This window comes from Rhyacophila brunnea, unplaced genomic scaffold, assembly GCF_057557595.1.
Source record: "Rhyacophila brunnea isolate RB1 unplaced genomic scaffold, BYU_Rbru_1.0 scaffold_7, whole genome shotgun sequence".
Lineage (NCBI taxonomy): Eukaryota > Metazoa > Arthropoda > Insecta > Trichoptera > Rhyacophilidae > Rhyacophila > Rhyacophila brunnea.
In genome coordinates, this window is record NW_028233339.1 from 34,137,156 (window position 1) to 34,154,379 (window position 17,224).

The following is a 17,224-nucleotide window of genomic DNA, read 5'->3' on the forward strand; positions in this document are numbered from 1 at the left end:
TGCTTTTACCTCTCAGCTACCGATCCGTCTTATGATTCATGCGCATTATTCCTTATAACTACGTATTACCTGATGTATTTAAAATTTCACACATCAGGGGGTAATCTGCTTTGTGATCAATTAAGGTAAATTTTATTACGTTACTAACTTAATCGTAATAGAAATTTGGCGCAAGCCAAATTAGATTATTGACGTTCTTGTACATGTGAAGATTAAATTTTTTTATTCAATACGAATATACATAATTTATAAAAAAAAATGATTCTTTAATATAGAAAATATATAATTTTGAAAAACCCCTGAAACATACAGAAGTATTAGAAAAAATCTAGAAAACTCACATGAAATTGAAAGGTGTGAGTTCGAGTCCCACTCGGTCCAACTTTTTATTCTATGTTATACAACTTATAATTACTACTATGAATAAATAAATTATGAGATGCATATTTATTACATGCTAACATGTATTTTTTTTGGATTTTATCTCAAAATTGGAAACATGTAAATAATGTAGTTTTTAGAAGAGATTTATGTTTTTGGTTACCTACGTATTTTTCCGACTTCAACCAAATCACTTTATATATATTTCACATGCGTGAGTATGAGTTTAAGTGGACGCTGTTTGATACATTATCTATAATGTTTGAGATTTTTACAGATGTTACAATAATTAAAATACTTCCAATAATATAACTTTATATTTTTTGTATTTACTTTTTATAATACGATTTACATATCTTTGTGTTGTCATTACTTTTCCTTTGTTTTTTCGTGAACGTCTTGACTTTATAATAAATAAAGTTCAGTAAAATAATAAAAAAAAAAATTAAATTTGAATTCCCATTCAGCAAGACGTTGAGGTCTTTATGATTCAATAATATTTTAAGCGATGTGTAATTTAATTATTTCACAAAATAATATCGAAACTGACTTATGCCATATAGCAAAGCAACTTGAACAACCCATTATTGTGACTGCAAAACCGATGCTATAAATTGAATAAAACGTAAAACCCAGCTGATTATATTAGTCTCACTTAGTATTTAAAGAAGAGCACTTCTTTATAAACACTGATATTATGACATTGAAACCACTGATTATTTTAACAAGCTGCTTTGTGCTAAATTTATCAGCAAATCCAAGTAAGAAATTATTTTTTTTGAGTGATTATTTTACAGTTTTAATTTATTATTATAGAAACGATAAATATCTGGTGATAGCATAAAAAATAGACATTCAACATTTAATATTTGTGACCATATTGTATCCACAAATTACAATAATTTATATATTGTATTAACCATATAGATTTATGATAAAATACTAATTTCTTATCTAACCATCATATTATTGTCAATATTTTTACATTGACTTCAATTAATACGCTCCCGATATAAATCTTCAAATTTAACTATCAAATATTTCGTCAATTCGATAGGTACTTCCAGAGATCATTTTTAAAATCGTGTTTTCCATCCGACATAACACTTATTTTATTATTTCCGTTGACCTGTTACATATTACTTTATGATATTTTACAACCATTCCTACAAACTAGTTAAATATAACATCAGGATACTGGTGCACTACATGTGTTAACCTTAAAAAACGCCTATTTCTTCCCTGGCAGTAGTTTTTACAATAATCTCTAAACTACTACCTACTACTTCTCAACGAATAAAAAATAGTTTATTAAAATAATAGAAAGCGCAAGTATATTATAACCAAAATTTGAGGAGACGTAGACACCGGTTAGTATTGGAAAGTATTGAAGTAATATTTTCATGATTTTATTTAAAAATATACAAAAGCCGATTGCCATTAAATAGAATTTTTGTTGCAATTAGATAGAATACGCATAGATTAGTGGCCAGGCACGTAGGCATAAATCCCAGAGGGCGCAGGTTCGAATACTGCTGAGTATCTAGTGGTTATATATTTCTCAGAAATGTTTTGAAAATATATTTAAGTATAGGTATTATAACATTCGTTATTCCGCTCATTGCAATGTTTTTTTTTCAAAAAAAATATTTTCTAATAAGTAGGTATATTTCTTAAGTGAGCCAAATTATGTATTATCAATAAATTTAATACTTGTAAAAATAGAATATATAAGAAAGTACCTATTTTTTTAGTATACCCAGCATTCCGCAATGACTACACTTATATAGATAGTGTGAAGCTATTCTTCAAAGAGCACAAACTTTCACAGACTTGGGCACATGCCGTGGCGAAGTGTTCAGCCGAAGGAACTAATTTGCTGGTTCCAAAAACAGCAGACGAAGTCCAAGCAGCCCTATTGTTCAAAAGCAATGCCACCACCGAGCTATGGATAGGAATCCATGATCTGTTTTCAGAGGGGGAATTCATTACACTGAACGGTAAATTTTCTTTACATAATACCTATAGGTGTTGATAGAATATGATAATAACTTTTTTTCAGAAAACATCAAGCGTAATTGAGTTTCCATCAGTAATTAAATTCAATAAATAATGCAAAAGGTTATCAATTGATATTTTACATTAGCTGATTATTTATTGTTCCTACAGGAAACAAAATGATAGAGCATTACAGTTTGTCTTAGGTTTTGCATTTTAATAATATTGTTATAATGTAACTATTCGTGAAAAAAAGTATGTAATCGATTGATACTTTGCGTAGAGAGGTACTTAAGTTAATACGTAATAGAATTTGCAATCTAATATGTACTATTGTAATATATTCTAATAAATTTTAGCTACCCCTTTATCTTAGAGCAAATATAAAAACTAATATAGATTATAGTTATTTCTGCTTATATATTAAGGGGGGACATGCTCGTCGTAGGTCAAAATTGAGTTTTTATTGTATTTTCAAACCATGATCCTGGACACTCCTTAAACGTTGTAGATAATCTATTTATATAATTTTGAAGCCTTATTATCCCTCATATTTATTTTGAACATTTGATGACTGCATAAACTATTTTTGTTACATAAAATAGTATTCTTTTAAACCTCTCGCTCTAATGTTTTAGAATATAGTCATATTTCGGTACATAACTGTGCAGTGGTGTTAAGATTTTTTACGTTTATTAATTTTTAAACGCATTTATAAAACCATTAGTATAATTTATTATAAGATAATTTTTGTAAAATATTCACGAAAAAAAATTATATTGATAATCTCTGTGATCCCAAATTTGACAAGAATTAGGCATTATATTATTCAAAAAATTAGCAATATTAACACATTTGAAGATGATTCTAAAGATATTTATTAAAGGCTATGTCTTTGACCATTCAAGTGTGATAAACATCTTATGAATATAGATTGTTTTATAATAATTATTGAACTAAGAATAAGGTAGTGTTTTTTTGAAATACGCCATTTCTTTTGGCATTCCCCAGTGGTTAAGCTACAACATACGGCCGTAGCCATAAATTGACAAACTATAATTAAAGTAGGGAGTAAAATTATGTTAACGCGCGTGTTTGAACATGTACGTAACCAATTTTTTTAAAAAAAAATTTTAAACGGTACATGTTCAAACACGCGCGTCAATATCATTTTACTTCCTATTTTAATTATAGTTTGTCAATTTATGGCTACGGCCGTATGTTGTAGCTTAACCACTGGGGAATAACAAAAGGAATGGCGTATTTCAAAAAAACACTACCTTATTCTTAGTTCAATAATTATTATAAAGCAATCATTATTCATAAGATGTTTATCACACTTGAATGGTCAAAGACATAGCTTATAATAAATATCTTTAGAATTATCTTCAAATGTGTTAATCTTGCCGATTTTTTGAATAATAAAATGCCTAATTCTTGTCAAATTTGGGATCACAGAGATTATCAATATAATTTTTTATCGTGAATATTTTACAAAAATTATCTCGTAATAAATTATACTAATGGTTTTATAAATGCGTTTAAAAATTAATAATTGTAAAAAATCTTAACACCACTGCACAGTTATGTACCGAAATATGACTATATTCTGAAACAATAGAGCGAGAGGTTTAAAAGAATACTATTTTATGTAACAAAAATACTTTATGCAGTCATCAAATGTTTAAAATAAATATGAGGGATAATAAGGCTTCAAAATTATATAGATATATTATCTACAACGTTTAAGGAGTGTCTAGGATCATGGTTTGAAAATACAATAAAAACTCAGTTTTGACCTACGACGAGCACGTGGGCCGTTAATTTAACAATTTAGAAAATCAAGAAGACGGATTATTCTTCAGTAAAAAATCGAGTTCCAATAATACGACCGCAAACTAGGTTCGATATAATATCAAAATGTTTTCCAATTAAACACATTTTTATTTTTTTATCGATGTTTTCAATAATAAATTAAAATTAAAACTATGAATTATTCAAAAATATCTTCGTTTGATGAGAGAAAACAAAAATAAATTAAATTTTGATGATAAACATAACCATAAAATAATACATCATATTAAGGTGGGACCCTTTAACGAATTCACATTCACAGTATCTTTGACTTTGAATAAAAATATTTTTCTTTTTAATATTTTTAGATACGTTTTGATTAATGTAAATACTTTAAAATATTTAAATCAGAAAAATGACCCAAATCGTACGGTTCGTATTTTTCCGCCAGCTACTTCTGGTAAGCATAGAGTTAGCCGTAATGGCAATGGGGTTGGTCTCGCCTATTCACTGCCTTGTCTATTTAACGGATTTCTTTTAAACAAAAGTACCTACAGCATAAACAATGTTACTACGTAAACGCCAGTTTAATCAATAAGTACAATACATTGCTACATGTCACACATTTTTTAAAGACTTTATTTATACTATTTATAACATTTCCATCACAGTTATTTTTGGGATTGGCCAAAAATGCTATTAAATAATATATCAAAAATATTTATTATTTAATAATACTTTTAGGGTTATAAATAAATCATAATCCACCTAGAACAGTGGCGAAGACTCCATACAAGGACAAGATGATTATTAATTAAAGCCTACCTTCTTAATAAATATAAATTTAAATATCCTAAAGACATTCAAAGCGTAAAACATACCAACAAAACTATTTTTCTCTAAGTATTGAATTTAGGATTCGCATACACAATATACATACTAGTAATATACAGTATCCACGCTTTAGAATCATATTATACAGACAAAGGCGTGGAATAATCTAATGTTCTTTTTTATGTAAAACTAAAGTCTACTAAACTACGATTCTGTTATTCAACAAATTCACAAGATTTGAGAATGTAACATTCTCAAATACTGGTGCTAATCCAGCGGTTACAGGTTTAAGTCCCGTCGGGTGTAGTATTTTTTTTCTAACAAGATCAAATTATGTAGGTATGTCCATTAAAGTGTACGTTGATAAGCCAGGTACGACTTGTGATCTCAAAATATCCGACAATTTATCGACTAGTATCATAAATAAAAAAAATCACAACTATTTCTGTTACATTACTTTTCATCAACAAAGATAAAATATTCAGTTCTTATTGAAACACGCTTTATATGCATAATATATTTTAAACGGTCTCTTCAATGCCTGGGCAATTATTTTCATTTTAATAGTCTTTTCGCTGTAGTTATATTGATCTAGTTATTTTTTTCCCGGGAAATACCGAAAAACGTTTATTTGATTATTTTTATTTATCAAAGGTCACTTACAAAGAACATATTATAATTTTTAAAAATGTACTATATTATTTTAAGTATTTTGATAACCTTATGACTGTTACTTACTGATAATTTGATCGAAACATGTATACTCAACTGGTTTTTCTTTATTATATCTTGGCAACTTGTTAAATAAGTAATTGATTAGAAAAACATACACATCATTTCATCGACTTTCGACGTAAGTAGGTACAATAGATTTAAAATTTCTTATTATTATTATCATAATATTATTACGCTGCAACAGTGTAAGCTTTTTTTGTATAGTCCTGGAGATTTCAGGGATGTTTATTAATTTGCTGGTATTTTGAATGCAGCTTTCAATATAGGTTCTTTCTTATGTTTCCTCTATTAAAGTTTACTTCATTCTCAGTTATCAATTCAAAAATGATTCCCAGTACGCTTTATCATTATGAACATATTAAATAAACCCCATTGGAGTACCGCGTGCGATTCGAAAAAAAATAACAAAAAAATCCTAATTTAATGCAAGGCCACAATAATAAATTCATATTATTTCGTTGGCTATTTTCTTTTTGTGATAACAAAATTGAAACGGAACACGAAATAACCGATCTTCACTCATCCCAGACACGACACACGTTTTTTTTTTAATTTATATAACTACACATTATACTGTAACAACCCGTAATACAACATTTTGATAGTATTGGTACTTTTTTTAATTTTTAATTATGGTAGTAAATTTATATAGCGCCTATGCCAATAAAGCTGCATTATCATGTATTGTTAATATATATAGGTTTTACACAACTCTACAACTGACATGTAGTTGTATATGCTCATTTATAGAGCATAGAAACTAACGCGACGGAAGAGTACACAATTGCCAAACAGAGCTAACGTAACGATTCGCTCGTACTTTCCTTTAATTGTTTTAATTTAAAAGTATTATTATAAACTTGCACTTGTCAATTCATAAATTAATATGATGTCATTTTATCCTGCCGTGTAATACCACCAGAGTAATAATTGTGCTTCATACTAAATATAAAACAATATAAACGCCAACATGTGTTTCCGTAAATGATACCCATACTATATCATATCTCACACACAATCGCAACCATCTGAACTATTATATATAATATAACGGGGATAAGCTACCAACTTCGAACACTCCCCGATAAATATTTTAAGTAAATTTTATTTTGAAAATTGTACACAAAAAAAATCGCTCATAGATTGCCACGCTGGTTAACAGGAAAAATCCTTACACTCTGCACTGAAATGAATATATTATTATTCGATTGGTGGATCTAGAGTTATTTATCGCTAAAGAAAAAGAAATCACCAAAATCCCTACAAACAATGCAGAATACTATTTAGGATACCCTGAAAAAAATGTGGACGAAGGACCCCTTAAAATAAAAAAGTTTCAAAACCACTGCACTAACTAACACATTATTTCCATCTATGATAACACTGATTCTATTGGTTTAATTATTTTCAAGTAAAAGAAAATCCATGAAAAAATTAGTCTCTAAAATGTATGTCATTGCAGAATATGAAAATTGCATTATAGCGTTATATTGATGGGTTACATGTAAATAGTACATATTTCTTTCGAAAGCTTTGAATTTGTGAGCTGTCGTACTGAAAAGAGATGGCCGTATAGCATTAAAATCAAAAAGTGACGCGTTATTTGTGGATCATTGCAGACAGTAATGTTCCATTTTATTTTAAATTCAATCAACAGCATTAATTTGATATTTATTGGTATCAAACTATCACTTGTTACTAACGAGCACCTACTTACTAACCTGGTTTTGAATCATTCAGAAAAACTGATAGCTTTTATTTTATTTATTAATTTTATTTTAGCATAAATTTGATCTCAATAATATACGGCCATCGGTTTCATATACAACACACCACGGTGAACTGTACTACGGTCAACTGCATGCGTACAATTTTTCAAACACGATATTGATGACATCGTCACAGTAATTAATAGTACAATATACGGAGAGTTTTGGGCCACATATTAAATTTATCCCTGGATCAACATATTATTAAAAACAGTAATTTCCATAAATGGTTTGGGTTTCGCGACAATTATACCAAAAACTTTTCTAAGAAAGTAAAGTTAAAACGTTTTTGGTAATAGAGTCAAAAAACTGTTACAGTAACAACAGCACATCATTGAAATTTGTTCATCCAAAGTGTAGGATATAAATACTACTATTTTAATATTATGTTTTCTAAAAGAGATACTTATTATTTACTTATCATTACTGGTTATATTGTCTCGTGTGTGTAGGCAAGTCGCATGCTGCTTAGTTTCCAAAGGTTGGCATAATCTATGCCGGGTCGTACGTCTAAAATTGTCTCGACAGCAACACGTCGAATATGTCGGTGTGATTTCGTTAGTATTGACAAAAGACATTTAACTTAATGTACCTCCGCACACTGCTTGAATGCGACATTTTTCTTTGAAAGAAACGGCTGATGTCGCAAGCAACAAATTTCGCTTGACATGGGGCGCAGTTATAACTCCAAAATGTCGCAATGGCACAATATAAACAGAAATGGTATTTTCATTCGTATCGGCCTGTCACGTGACGCCACTATCTTGGCATAGCTCGCCTATGCGCACTGACGATAGTTGCAACTTGCAACATTACGCCCAATTTTTATTTATGACTATATCCCTGACGAGACGATTCTCAATGTGCGACAGAGCTATGGGGCGATAAATTAAATGAGAAATGTGAATAATACGTTTTGTAGCGTTCACGGATGGTCCTTGTTGTGGGAATGTACTATGTTTTTTTTTAATTCGTTGTGTGTATACAATTAAACTAACCACGCAGAAAATATAATAAAATATTGCAAGCAGTGAATTGAAATAAAATCTAAGATTTTAAATTGTATGTAGTGGCATTTTGAATCTGCTTAAAAGTGGAAAGTTTCCGAATAAAATAAATGTCACTGTATACTGTTTTATATATCTATTTTATCATTGATCTTTTTGTACCTTATTATGATATGTTACTTAGGTAAAAGTTTCCTAAGATTTTACAAATCGGTTCAAGGATTTGGCCAACAAAAAAAGATGCAGATTGTAAATTTCATACGATTCTCTCTTTAGAAATACACGGGCGTCTTTTTCTCATTATGAAAATTAATACTTATTTAGTATACCAATATACATAAGTAGAAATCTAGCTCTTATCTGATAAAAAAAACCTGAATCTAAATAATATCATCAATATTGATCAATTTTTCTGATTTTTTAAAGGTACATATGTATCGGAGGAAGATGAAATCTGGGAACAATGGCAGCCTGACAACGCAGGAAATAACCAACACTGTGTGGCAATGGGGTCCGCTGGACTGTACAAAGACGAGTCGTGTCAAAGGCGGATCAAGTATATTTGTGTAAAAGAATCATCAAATATTCCAACCAATGCTGCTTGCGAGACATATGACACCGGTAAAAATATTTGATCTGATTTCAAAATTATATAAATTTTGATTTGCTCCGGCAGTGCTGCCAACTGCTTACTGCTACTAGGGATTGCAATACCGAATGAAAATGTCAATACCGGTTTTTCGGTATTTCTTATTGAATACCGGTATCTCTTAAACATTAAAAAACAGAAGTAGGTGCTTACCAATAAAAGTATAGCTATTAAAATCTTTTAAAAATATTATTTTATAGCAAAAACCTACATACCTACATTTATTATGTTGACATTTAAAAATATGTATTAATCGTAATTGTGGAACATTAATAATAACAGATAATTGTAGTCCGGCTGCAGGAAAAGCTTCTTAAATTCAACGCTTGTACAGTCATCAATAATTATTATGGAATAATTGAACATTTTTGTCACGGATGTTTTCTATTTCGAAATAATATTATGATAATTCATCGCGACAATTACTTATATAAATATATTTGATGAAAATTGTTTTATTATTTTTTCACTTCTGTTGGATTCACTCAATATATTTACATTTTAGCAGCACATAACTTATAATTCATTTTCAAAAACGTAAACGAGTGTGTTTTCTTAATACCGAAAATTCCGGGATTTTGGATTTTTAAAACCGGTATTTCGGTATTGATAAATAATGGAATACCAGTTTTGAAATACCGGTATTACAATCCCTAACTGCCACTGAGGAAAATATGCCAATTAGAGTAATAAAATAAACTAATTGGCAGAAAAAACGGTAAATGTTCTCATAATAATTGAGCATGTTTATTTTAAACCTGGTAACCTCCATATTCCACCATTTTGAGACAATCGAAAAAAACCTTCAAGCAAATTTAGGACTGAAAATAAAATATTTTCTTATTGCAAACATACGAGTAGTGAAATATAATGTCCCCATAGTCAAAAATTTGTCCTGAAATATTAAAAAAATGACAGGAAGTTGAATATAAATGTCTGCAATAACTTGGTTTAATTCTATGTACTTAACTAACAAATGGAAGTGGATTTGATATTTCATGAAAAACGATGGTAAAACGATCATACGATGGGAAAGTATTTATAGAATCAGAATTTACATTAAATGTAGATATTCGACTTTGAAACTAATGTGTAGTCTTAATTTTAAGCAATTGTCTGAAGACTAGGACTTGTTGCATATTAGTTTTGGACAACAAAATATAGGTATTGAAAAAAAATGAATTATGAATTTAAATGAAAACTAACCAAAAATTAATCATGTGCAAAATTTGATGATCACTTAAATATACTATGTTATATTTCGCAAAAATACAAGAGTCTAGTATGTTGATTTTCAAGGAAATTTGTGTAATATTTTAGCTTTTTTATAAGAAATTTTAAGCTATTTTGCTTTGTCAAAAAACGTTAGATTGAACGCCATATACCAGATGCCCAATTTTGATTTTGATGGCTATTTAAAAATATTAGATCTGGCATCAAAAATGCTGTGTTGGTAACGCTGGCCCTTGTACCTTGACGGCCTCAAGAAGAGGTTTCAGATTAAGTAATTCGAACAATAACATTTAAGGTTGAGAATCCTTAAATTAAATAAACAACAAAAGCGTGTCTCCTTGAATAGGTACTTACTTTGCGAAATAGTGTTTTTAATTGATCGATGCCGGTTTCCTGGTTTAGAAAAATATTAATGATTTTAAATATACTTTTTTAATCAACGAATAGTATACAGGATTTAATAGTAATATAGCATTCGTTATTGAAAGTACATAATTTAACACACCTCAGAGCATAGCTGTTAATATTTTTGAAAAACAACGTGTAGGTGCCGTATGAGACCTGAACATGCATCCTTGGCCCTCCGGCCAATGTGTTTATCAATAAAGTAATCTATACCATATTAATCACTTCGAAGTTTAACAAACATGTATCCGAGGTATTATCTTAAATTATATCAACCATTTATTTAATTCCCAAATGGCCTCAAGATGTTTACAGTTCGGTTCATATGTACCTACAGGGTGTCCGCTGGGAAGGTTTACTAATTTAATTTTGTATAACTTTATGGAAAATGGAAACAAAATGGTTTAATGCTGATAAATGTTTTATTAAATGTTGGGAATTACCTATGGAAGACAAAGTCAGCTAAATGTCCGCCTCTGCTAACCTAAAAATGCGGGCTCTTTTTACAACATTTTCACACATTTCAACCGGTATTTTATTAATTTAGTCACGAATGTTATGTTTAAGTTGCTGAAGTGTTTCTGGTTTGTTGGCATATGCCTTGTTCTTTAGATATCCTCACAAAAAGAAGTCCGAGGCTGTTAAATCCGGCGACCATGGAGGCCAATCGACATCAACATTTCTTGAGACAATTTGTTGTAGAAACATATCTCTCAGTAATGCCATTGTAACATTGTCTGAATGTGAAGTGGTATCATCTTGTTGGAACCCCATATCAACCAAGCCCAAAGCATTAAATTCTGGTGTCAATCATGTTACGATAACGTTCTCCATTAAAAGTTACCGTAACGCCACGTTTATCTTTAAAAAAATAAGAGCCAATGATTTCTCCAGACCACATAGCGCACTATACAGTCACTATTAATGGATGCAAAGGTGACTGATGAATAATTTGGCCTCTAATTATCTGCTATATAGCCTCTTTCTTCAAAATCATTCACTAATCTTATCGATAAATGGTGGGTTTTGATGGCACATTATTTCTACCCAAAATTTTACATAATTTTCTAGTCGTCACAATTATAATTGATGATTGATTTTGACAAAATGTTTTTACGATTAAAACATATTAGTTTGTCGAATATTTTTCAATAATAAATTTTCCACGTCTCTACTTCACGATTTCCAAATATGAACACTGTTAAATTTCATTTTTACCAAAATGGCGACCAAACAAAGTAGTAAAGCTTTGCGGCGGACACCTGTATATATAAATATTTAGGAAACATTCGGTAGGTGAACAGGTTACAATGCGATGATAATTAATATATTGCAATTTTTTAGAATACGTCTTTAAACCGGAAGCAGACCGCTGCTACAAGGTTCACAGCGTACCACAAAACTGGACCGACGCCTTTAAAATATGTAAGTCGGAGCAGTCGCGGATGGCCATCATCAACAGCGAAGCAGAAGCAAATATTCTCGTGGATATGATCGAGAAATATCCTATTGACACCATAAATGGAGTTTTCGACAAGCATAACGTGTTTTTGGGATTTAACGATATCATAAACAAAGGAAACTTCTTAACTATCGATGGTAATGGAAACACATTATAAATATTTTATATATTATATTATGAGTATAAAATAGTTTTTAATATGTATTGCATATGTATTGCAAAATATTATGTTTTATAGGCTGGTTTAATTTTTATTTTCGCTTTTTTTATTCGATATTGAATATACACAAGTTTTTAAGAATAGTTGATTCTTTATTATAGAAATAACACATTTTGGAAAACATCAGCAAAAATTGAAGTGCCTCAGTTTGAACGAAAATATAAGAAATATTTCGCATTCACAAACTGAAAGACGTGAGTTCGAATCCCACTCGATCCAACTTTTTTCTTGATTTACTCATACATAAATAGGTATCTATGTTTCTGAGGTTTTCAAAATATGTTATTTTTATTTTGGTATTTTGAATAGTATAATAAATAGCGTTGATCGGCAACTAATATAAGAAAGTGATTTGATACGTGAGGTGAACAAAAAATCCACGATGGCCGCGAAACTTAAGCTTCGGCCTATAACGTCGTGGATCCCTGGTTCGAATACTGGGTCTGGCAAGTACACGTATTAATTGTTTTTCAATTTCAATTTCAACATCCATTTCTCGTAAAAACAAAATCTGTTGACACAAAACCTATAGCCTATATGATTTATTAGTATCGGACATGGTCATGGGGATAAACGAAAACAACATTTTTTCCAGTGGAATTTAATTTACTTTTCAAGATTTTTTTATTTCGGTTTTTGAAATCAATTATCAAAGTTCCATTCGATATCATGTTGGTGAGAATACATGACGTGTACTGATATTAAAATTTGAACAGCCACATTTATTTAAAAAAAAAAATGAATGTTTGTTTCTAGGGAAAACTCTGAAAGCCGCAGGATATGATACATGGGGTCCTAATCAACCTGACAACCGTTATAATCAGGCGAGTTGTGGCGCGATGTACCGCGATGGCAAATTGAATGACCTTCTATGCGAAATCAAAGCCATATTCATCTGCGAGAAAGTTCTTCGAAACCCTAATGTCCTACAAACGCATTCAAGATTCGGAAGTGTTGTGTAGTGAAGTGTGAATAATCGAAGCGTATGGAATATAACAGTTACAAAAAGAAGGAGAGGCTCTATTAACGTGATAAGAAATCATTGTCTCAGTGTCAAGATGTCTTACCTCTAGGGTAAAATATTATAGAATATTATAATTCAATGAAACAGTGTTCGTCAATTTGTACAAAAATACTTATAGGAATGAAAATTCGCCGAAACTATCAAGCCGATCCACAAGTTAGAAAATCATGAAAACCGAATGAAGTTTTCATATATAAAATCTTTTTCGGCGCGGATTTTTCAATGATTTGTCAATTAATAAATATGATATCATTAAATTAAAAGTACCAAAGGCATTCAACAATCAATAGCGTTAGATCCATTTATTTATTAATGACCGCTGGTCCATAATTTTTGCTACTAACTGTGTAATACCACCTATCTCGCTTCAGTCAATAAGCTTGTGGACAATGACGAGATATTAAATGTTTCATTTGAAAAAAAAAATGTGAAAGTATTGATTATCAGCCTATTTTTGACATATTCTCTAAATAGACAATGAATATTGAGAGATTATGTCAAAACAATCCGATAATTTTACAAGGTAGTTTTAAACTTTGGTTCTCATTTCACTAAAACCAAGAACACTGTGTTTTTACTTAGCAGGGTATAATTATAGGTTTTTTTGTGTTATTCGGTCACGTGCCACTCGACTTGTAGAGCGTGAGGTGAAACGACATGGACTCACTGAAATGTGTCACTGCAATTTGTAAAACGTAATTCTATTATCAGAATTCGCAGATCACAAAACGTATATTATACAGTTAATATAATTAGGGTGGAGGTCATATATTACTCATATTGACAGGCTTTTTTGAAAAATATTTATTAGCTACTCGCCCAGCCCCTTTTTCACCCACTTTAACCGAATTAATAGATCGGCAGTATGTTAAACCGTAGGCCACGGGATCGAATCCGCGACCAAGGGCTCGAAATGGACTGGAGCGCCGTTCCGGTTCATGAAATCGGTAAAATTATCGCTCCATCTCGTGGAAAAAATAATTTGACTGTCTGATCTAGATAGGCAATATATAAAAAAAACTTATTTTCATAAAGTACACATATAATTTGATACAACTAAGTAAATAAATATCTTCAGAAAATTCTCGAGCAAATCGGTTCGTAAACTTTTCCACTTTGAGCGGTGCGGCGTGACTTGACAAATAAAATACTCACAGAAGTACCTAGATATGTTGATTTTTCAATGGGTGTTTAGTCCAATGCAAAAAATAAAACTATAGGCTGGACGAATGGTTAATAAAGATTCATTGTTAAAAAACTGTAAATAAAACCTCCGCTCTTTGGATTCCCTTGCCATATATACACCGCTTTAGACAAGACATGGTAATTCGGCTGTTATGTATCGTGATAATTTCTGAATATTTTGTATTTATTAATAAATATTGGTAGGTAGATATTAGCGAATAGTAGATTCTTGGGTTTCCCCGCGTATTCTTCTCCTTCTTTCCTCGACGTATCGGGCTCGTAGCAAAGGCCATTATCATCTGCAACGAGCCCGAACCGTCAAGGAAAGAAGGAAGAAGTACACGCGGTGGAAACCCAAGAATATATTACGATAAAAAACAACAGTGAAAGTCTCAAACATTAGATATTAGCAAGATTTATTAAAAAAACCAATTTCATCTACTTAATATATAAATATAATTATCCACATAATAAACCTACACATTATTTATAACATTATAAATAAGGTAAAAAAATATGCTCTTCAAATCAAAATACGAGAAGTTAATTGCAATACCACTCAACTATTTGTATATTACTATACAAGCTACGATTGGCAACACTGCGGATACAGGATTAACCCACTGATGCGGACGAAACCGGTCCTAATCTATTGATTAAAAGTGGAATAAGTACTACAAAAAATTGCGTTTTATTAAATAAAAACAACGATACAATGCAGTCCACCATGAATTGACAGTTAACAAAATAAAAGAAAGTAATAATTATGAGTATTTGCTTTGAATTAATTTCTAATTCTGTAATATTACTATAATCTAACTATAAAATTATTATTTTCAAATGAACGTGACGTATAATATAAAATTAATATTTATCTCGTGGGAATGCCACATAATATTTTATTAAAAAATCGTGCAAATTACCGCTCTTGAAAATACCTAATTGATGAAAATTTTGTTCGGTTCGAATGCTTTTCTGTCTTTTGTGAGTCGTCCTGCGTTTTTCGGATATTTTTTAAACATTAATAAGTTAGGTTAATTATGTTTTAAGCATTGTGATTTGCTGCAATTATTAGCTAAATGACAATAAGTATAATAGAGGGAACTACCACACCATTCGTAAACATGTTGGTGAATCGTGCAATGGCTCTGGATACTTTCGTAATACATGATATTTCCAAAATATCATAAAAGTTTTATCAAACTTATTAAATTAAAATATCCGAAAATACAACAAACTGAAAAAATATTTTTACAACTGTTTTTTTTTACTTCCTTAAGGCCTCAATAAAATATTACTGAAAATAGTGATGTTTATTTTTTTTCTTAGTGATATAGAATAGCTGGTATTTAAAATTACATATTGTCGATACTTTGCTATATTTACTAACTAGCCGCGTGTGATGAACATATCAACTCTATAAGGCCATTTTACGAGACTAACTCACAATTATTACAAGAGTATATGTTTTTACTTTCGCACAGTATATGATTATACATTATAATATGCGAGTTATAATATAAATGAAAGGCAGTATGTTAGTGGTATATCCTTTTAGGCGACTTGACTGGGAGAACGTGGAAACACCATTCACGAAAAATGCCTCAATCACATGCACTTTGCAGGCGATATTGTTGTTTTTTTTCAAACGATTCAAAAGACCTTCAGAACAGTATGAAAACCGTAAACTAGGTTTAAAGATAAACGTCTCGAAGACAAAATTAACGATAAACTACGTTGCTGAACTAAAATCGATCCTCATCAATAGCACTCACATCGAGAGATTTAACAATACATATATCTTGACAATAAAGGTCAATTTACAGAGGTTTGTATGACAAGATTGCTCGCGAGCACTTACATGGAGTGCATTTGGGCGCCTGGATAATATCAATTCAAAAGTGAACTCATATCAAGTGACCCAGTACTCAAGTATGCATATAAAACATGAACTCATGTAAGATAAATTACGAGTACCTAGCGCAATGTAGCATGGAACGGTCTTCGGCATAATGCGGCAGCGAAGAACTAACGGCCGAAAAGAGTGCAGAGAGTTAGAGGAGCCCTTCATCTAGCAGTAAATCAACCCCGGCTAATGGTGATGTCAGAAATAGTAAAATTTTAAAGTTGTCTATATAAAAAATAACGATGTACCTACCTACTAAGGTAGCTCTTTTTTCAAATTCTCTCACAGATTGGTTTAATTTTATGAAATAAATATATTTGTAAAGTTTCAGCGCGATTGAATTAGGTGAAATGTTGCACCCTGGCTCTTAAACATTTAAATAACCAGAATATATTTTTATTTCATTGCCTTCTAAAAGATTGATGTTATCATAAAAGATCGAAGAAAGTTGCAGATCTAGTCAGGGATCATATTTTTCATAACTCTTTATAGTACGATTAACTGTTTTCGAAAAAAGCTGAAAAAATACTTACTCGGCTTATATATTTTTTTGCGTTTTGGTACTGGGTACACATTTCCCCTTACCCGATAAAGCTAAAACTTTACTTTACATGTATATTTT

General features: G+C 30.6%; 1 protein-coding gene across 1 annotated transcript; it reads left to right on the forward strand.

The window, feature by feature from the left end:
• Window positions 1-1,028: 1,028 nt before the first annotated feature.
• Window positions 1,029-15,990, forward strand: LOC147064761 (hemolymph lipopolysaccharide-binding protein-like). The gene is made up of 5 exons (XM_085958040.1): window positions 1,029-1,142; window positions 2,136-2,381; window positions 8,945-9,139; window positions 12,150-12,404; window positions 13,244-15,990. The coding sequence occupies exons 1-5, from the start codon at window positions 1,079-1,081 to the stop codon at window positions 13,447-13,449; spliced, it is 966 nt and encodes a 321-aa protein (XP_085814166.1). The 5' UTR covers window positions 1,029-1,078; the 3' UTR covers window positions 13,450-15,990.
• Window positions 15,991-17,224: the final 1,234 nt, after the last annotated feature.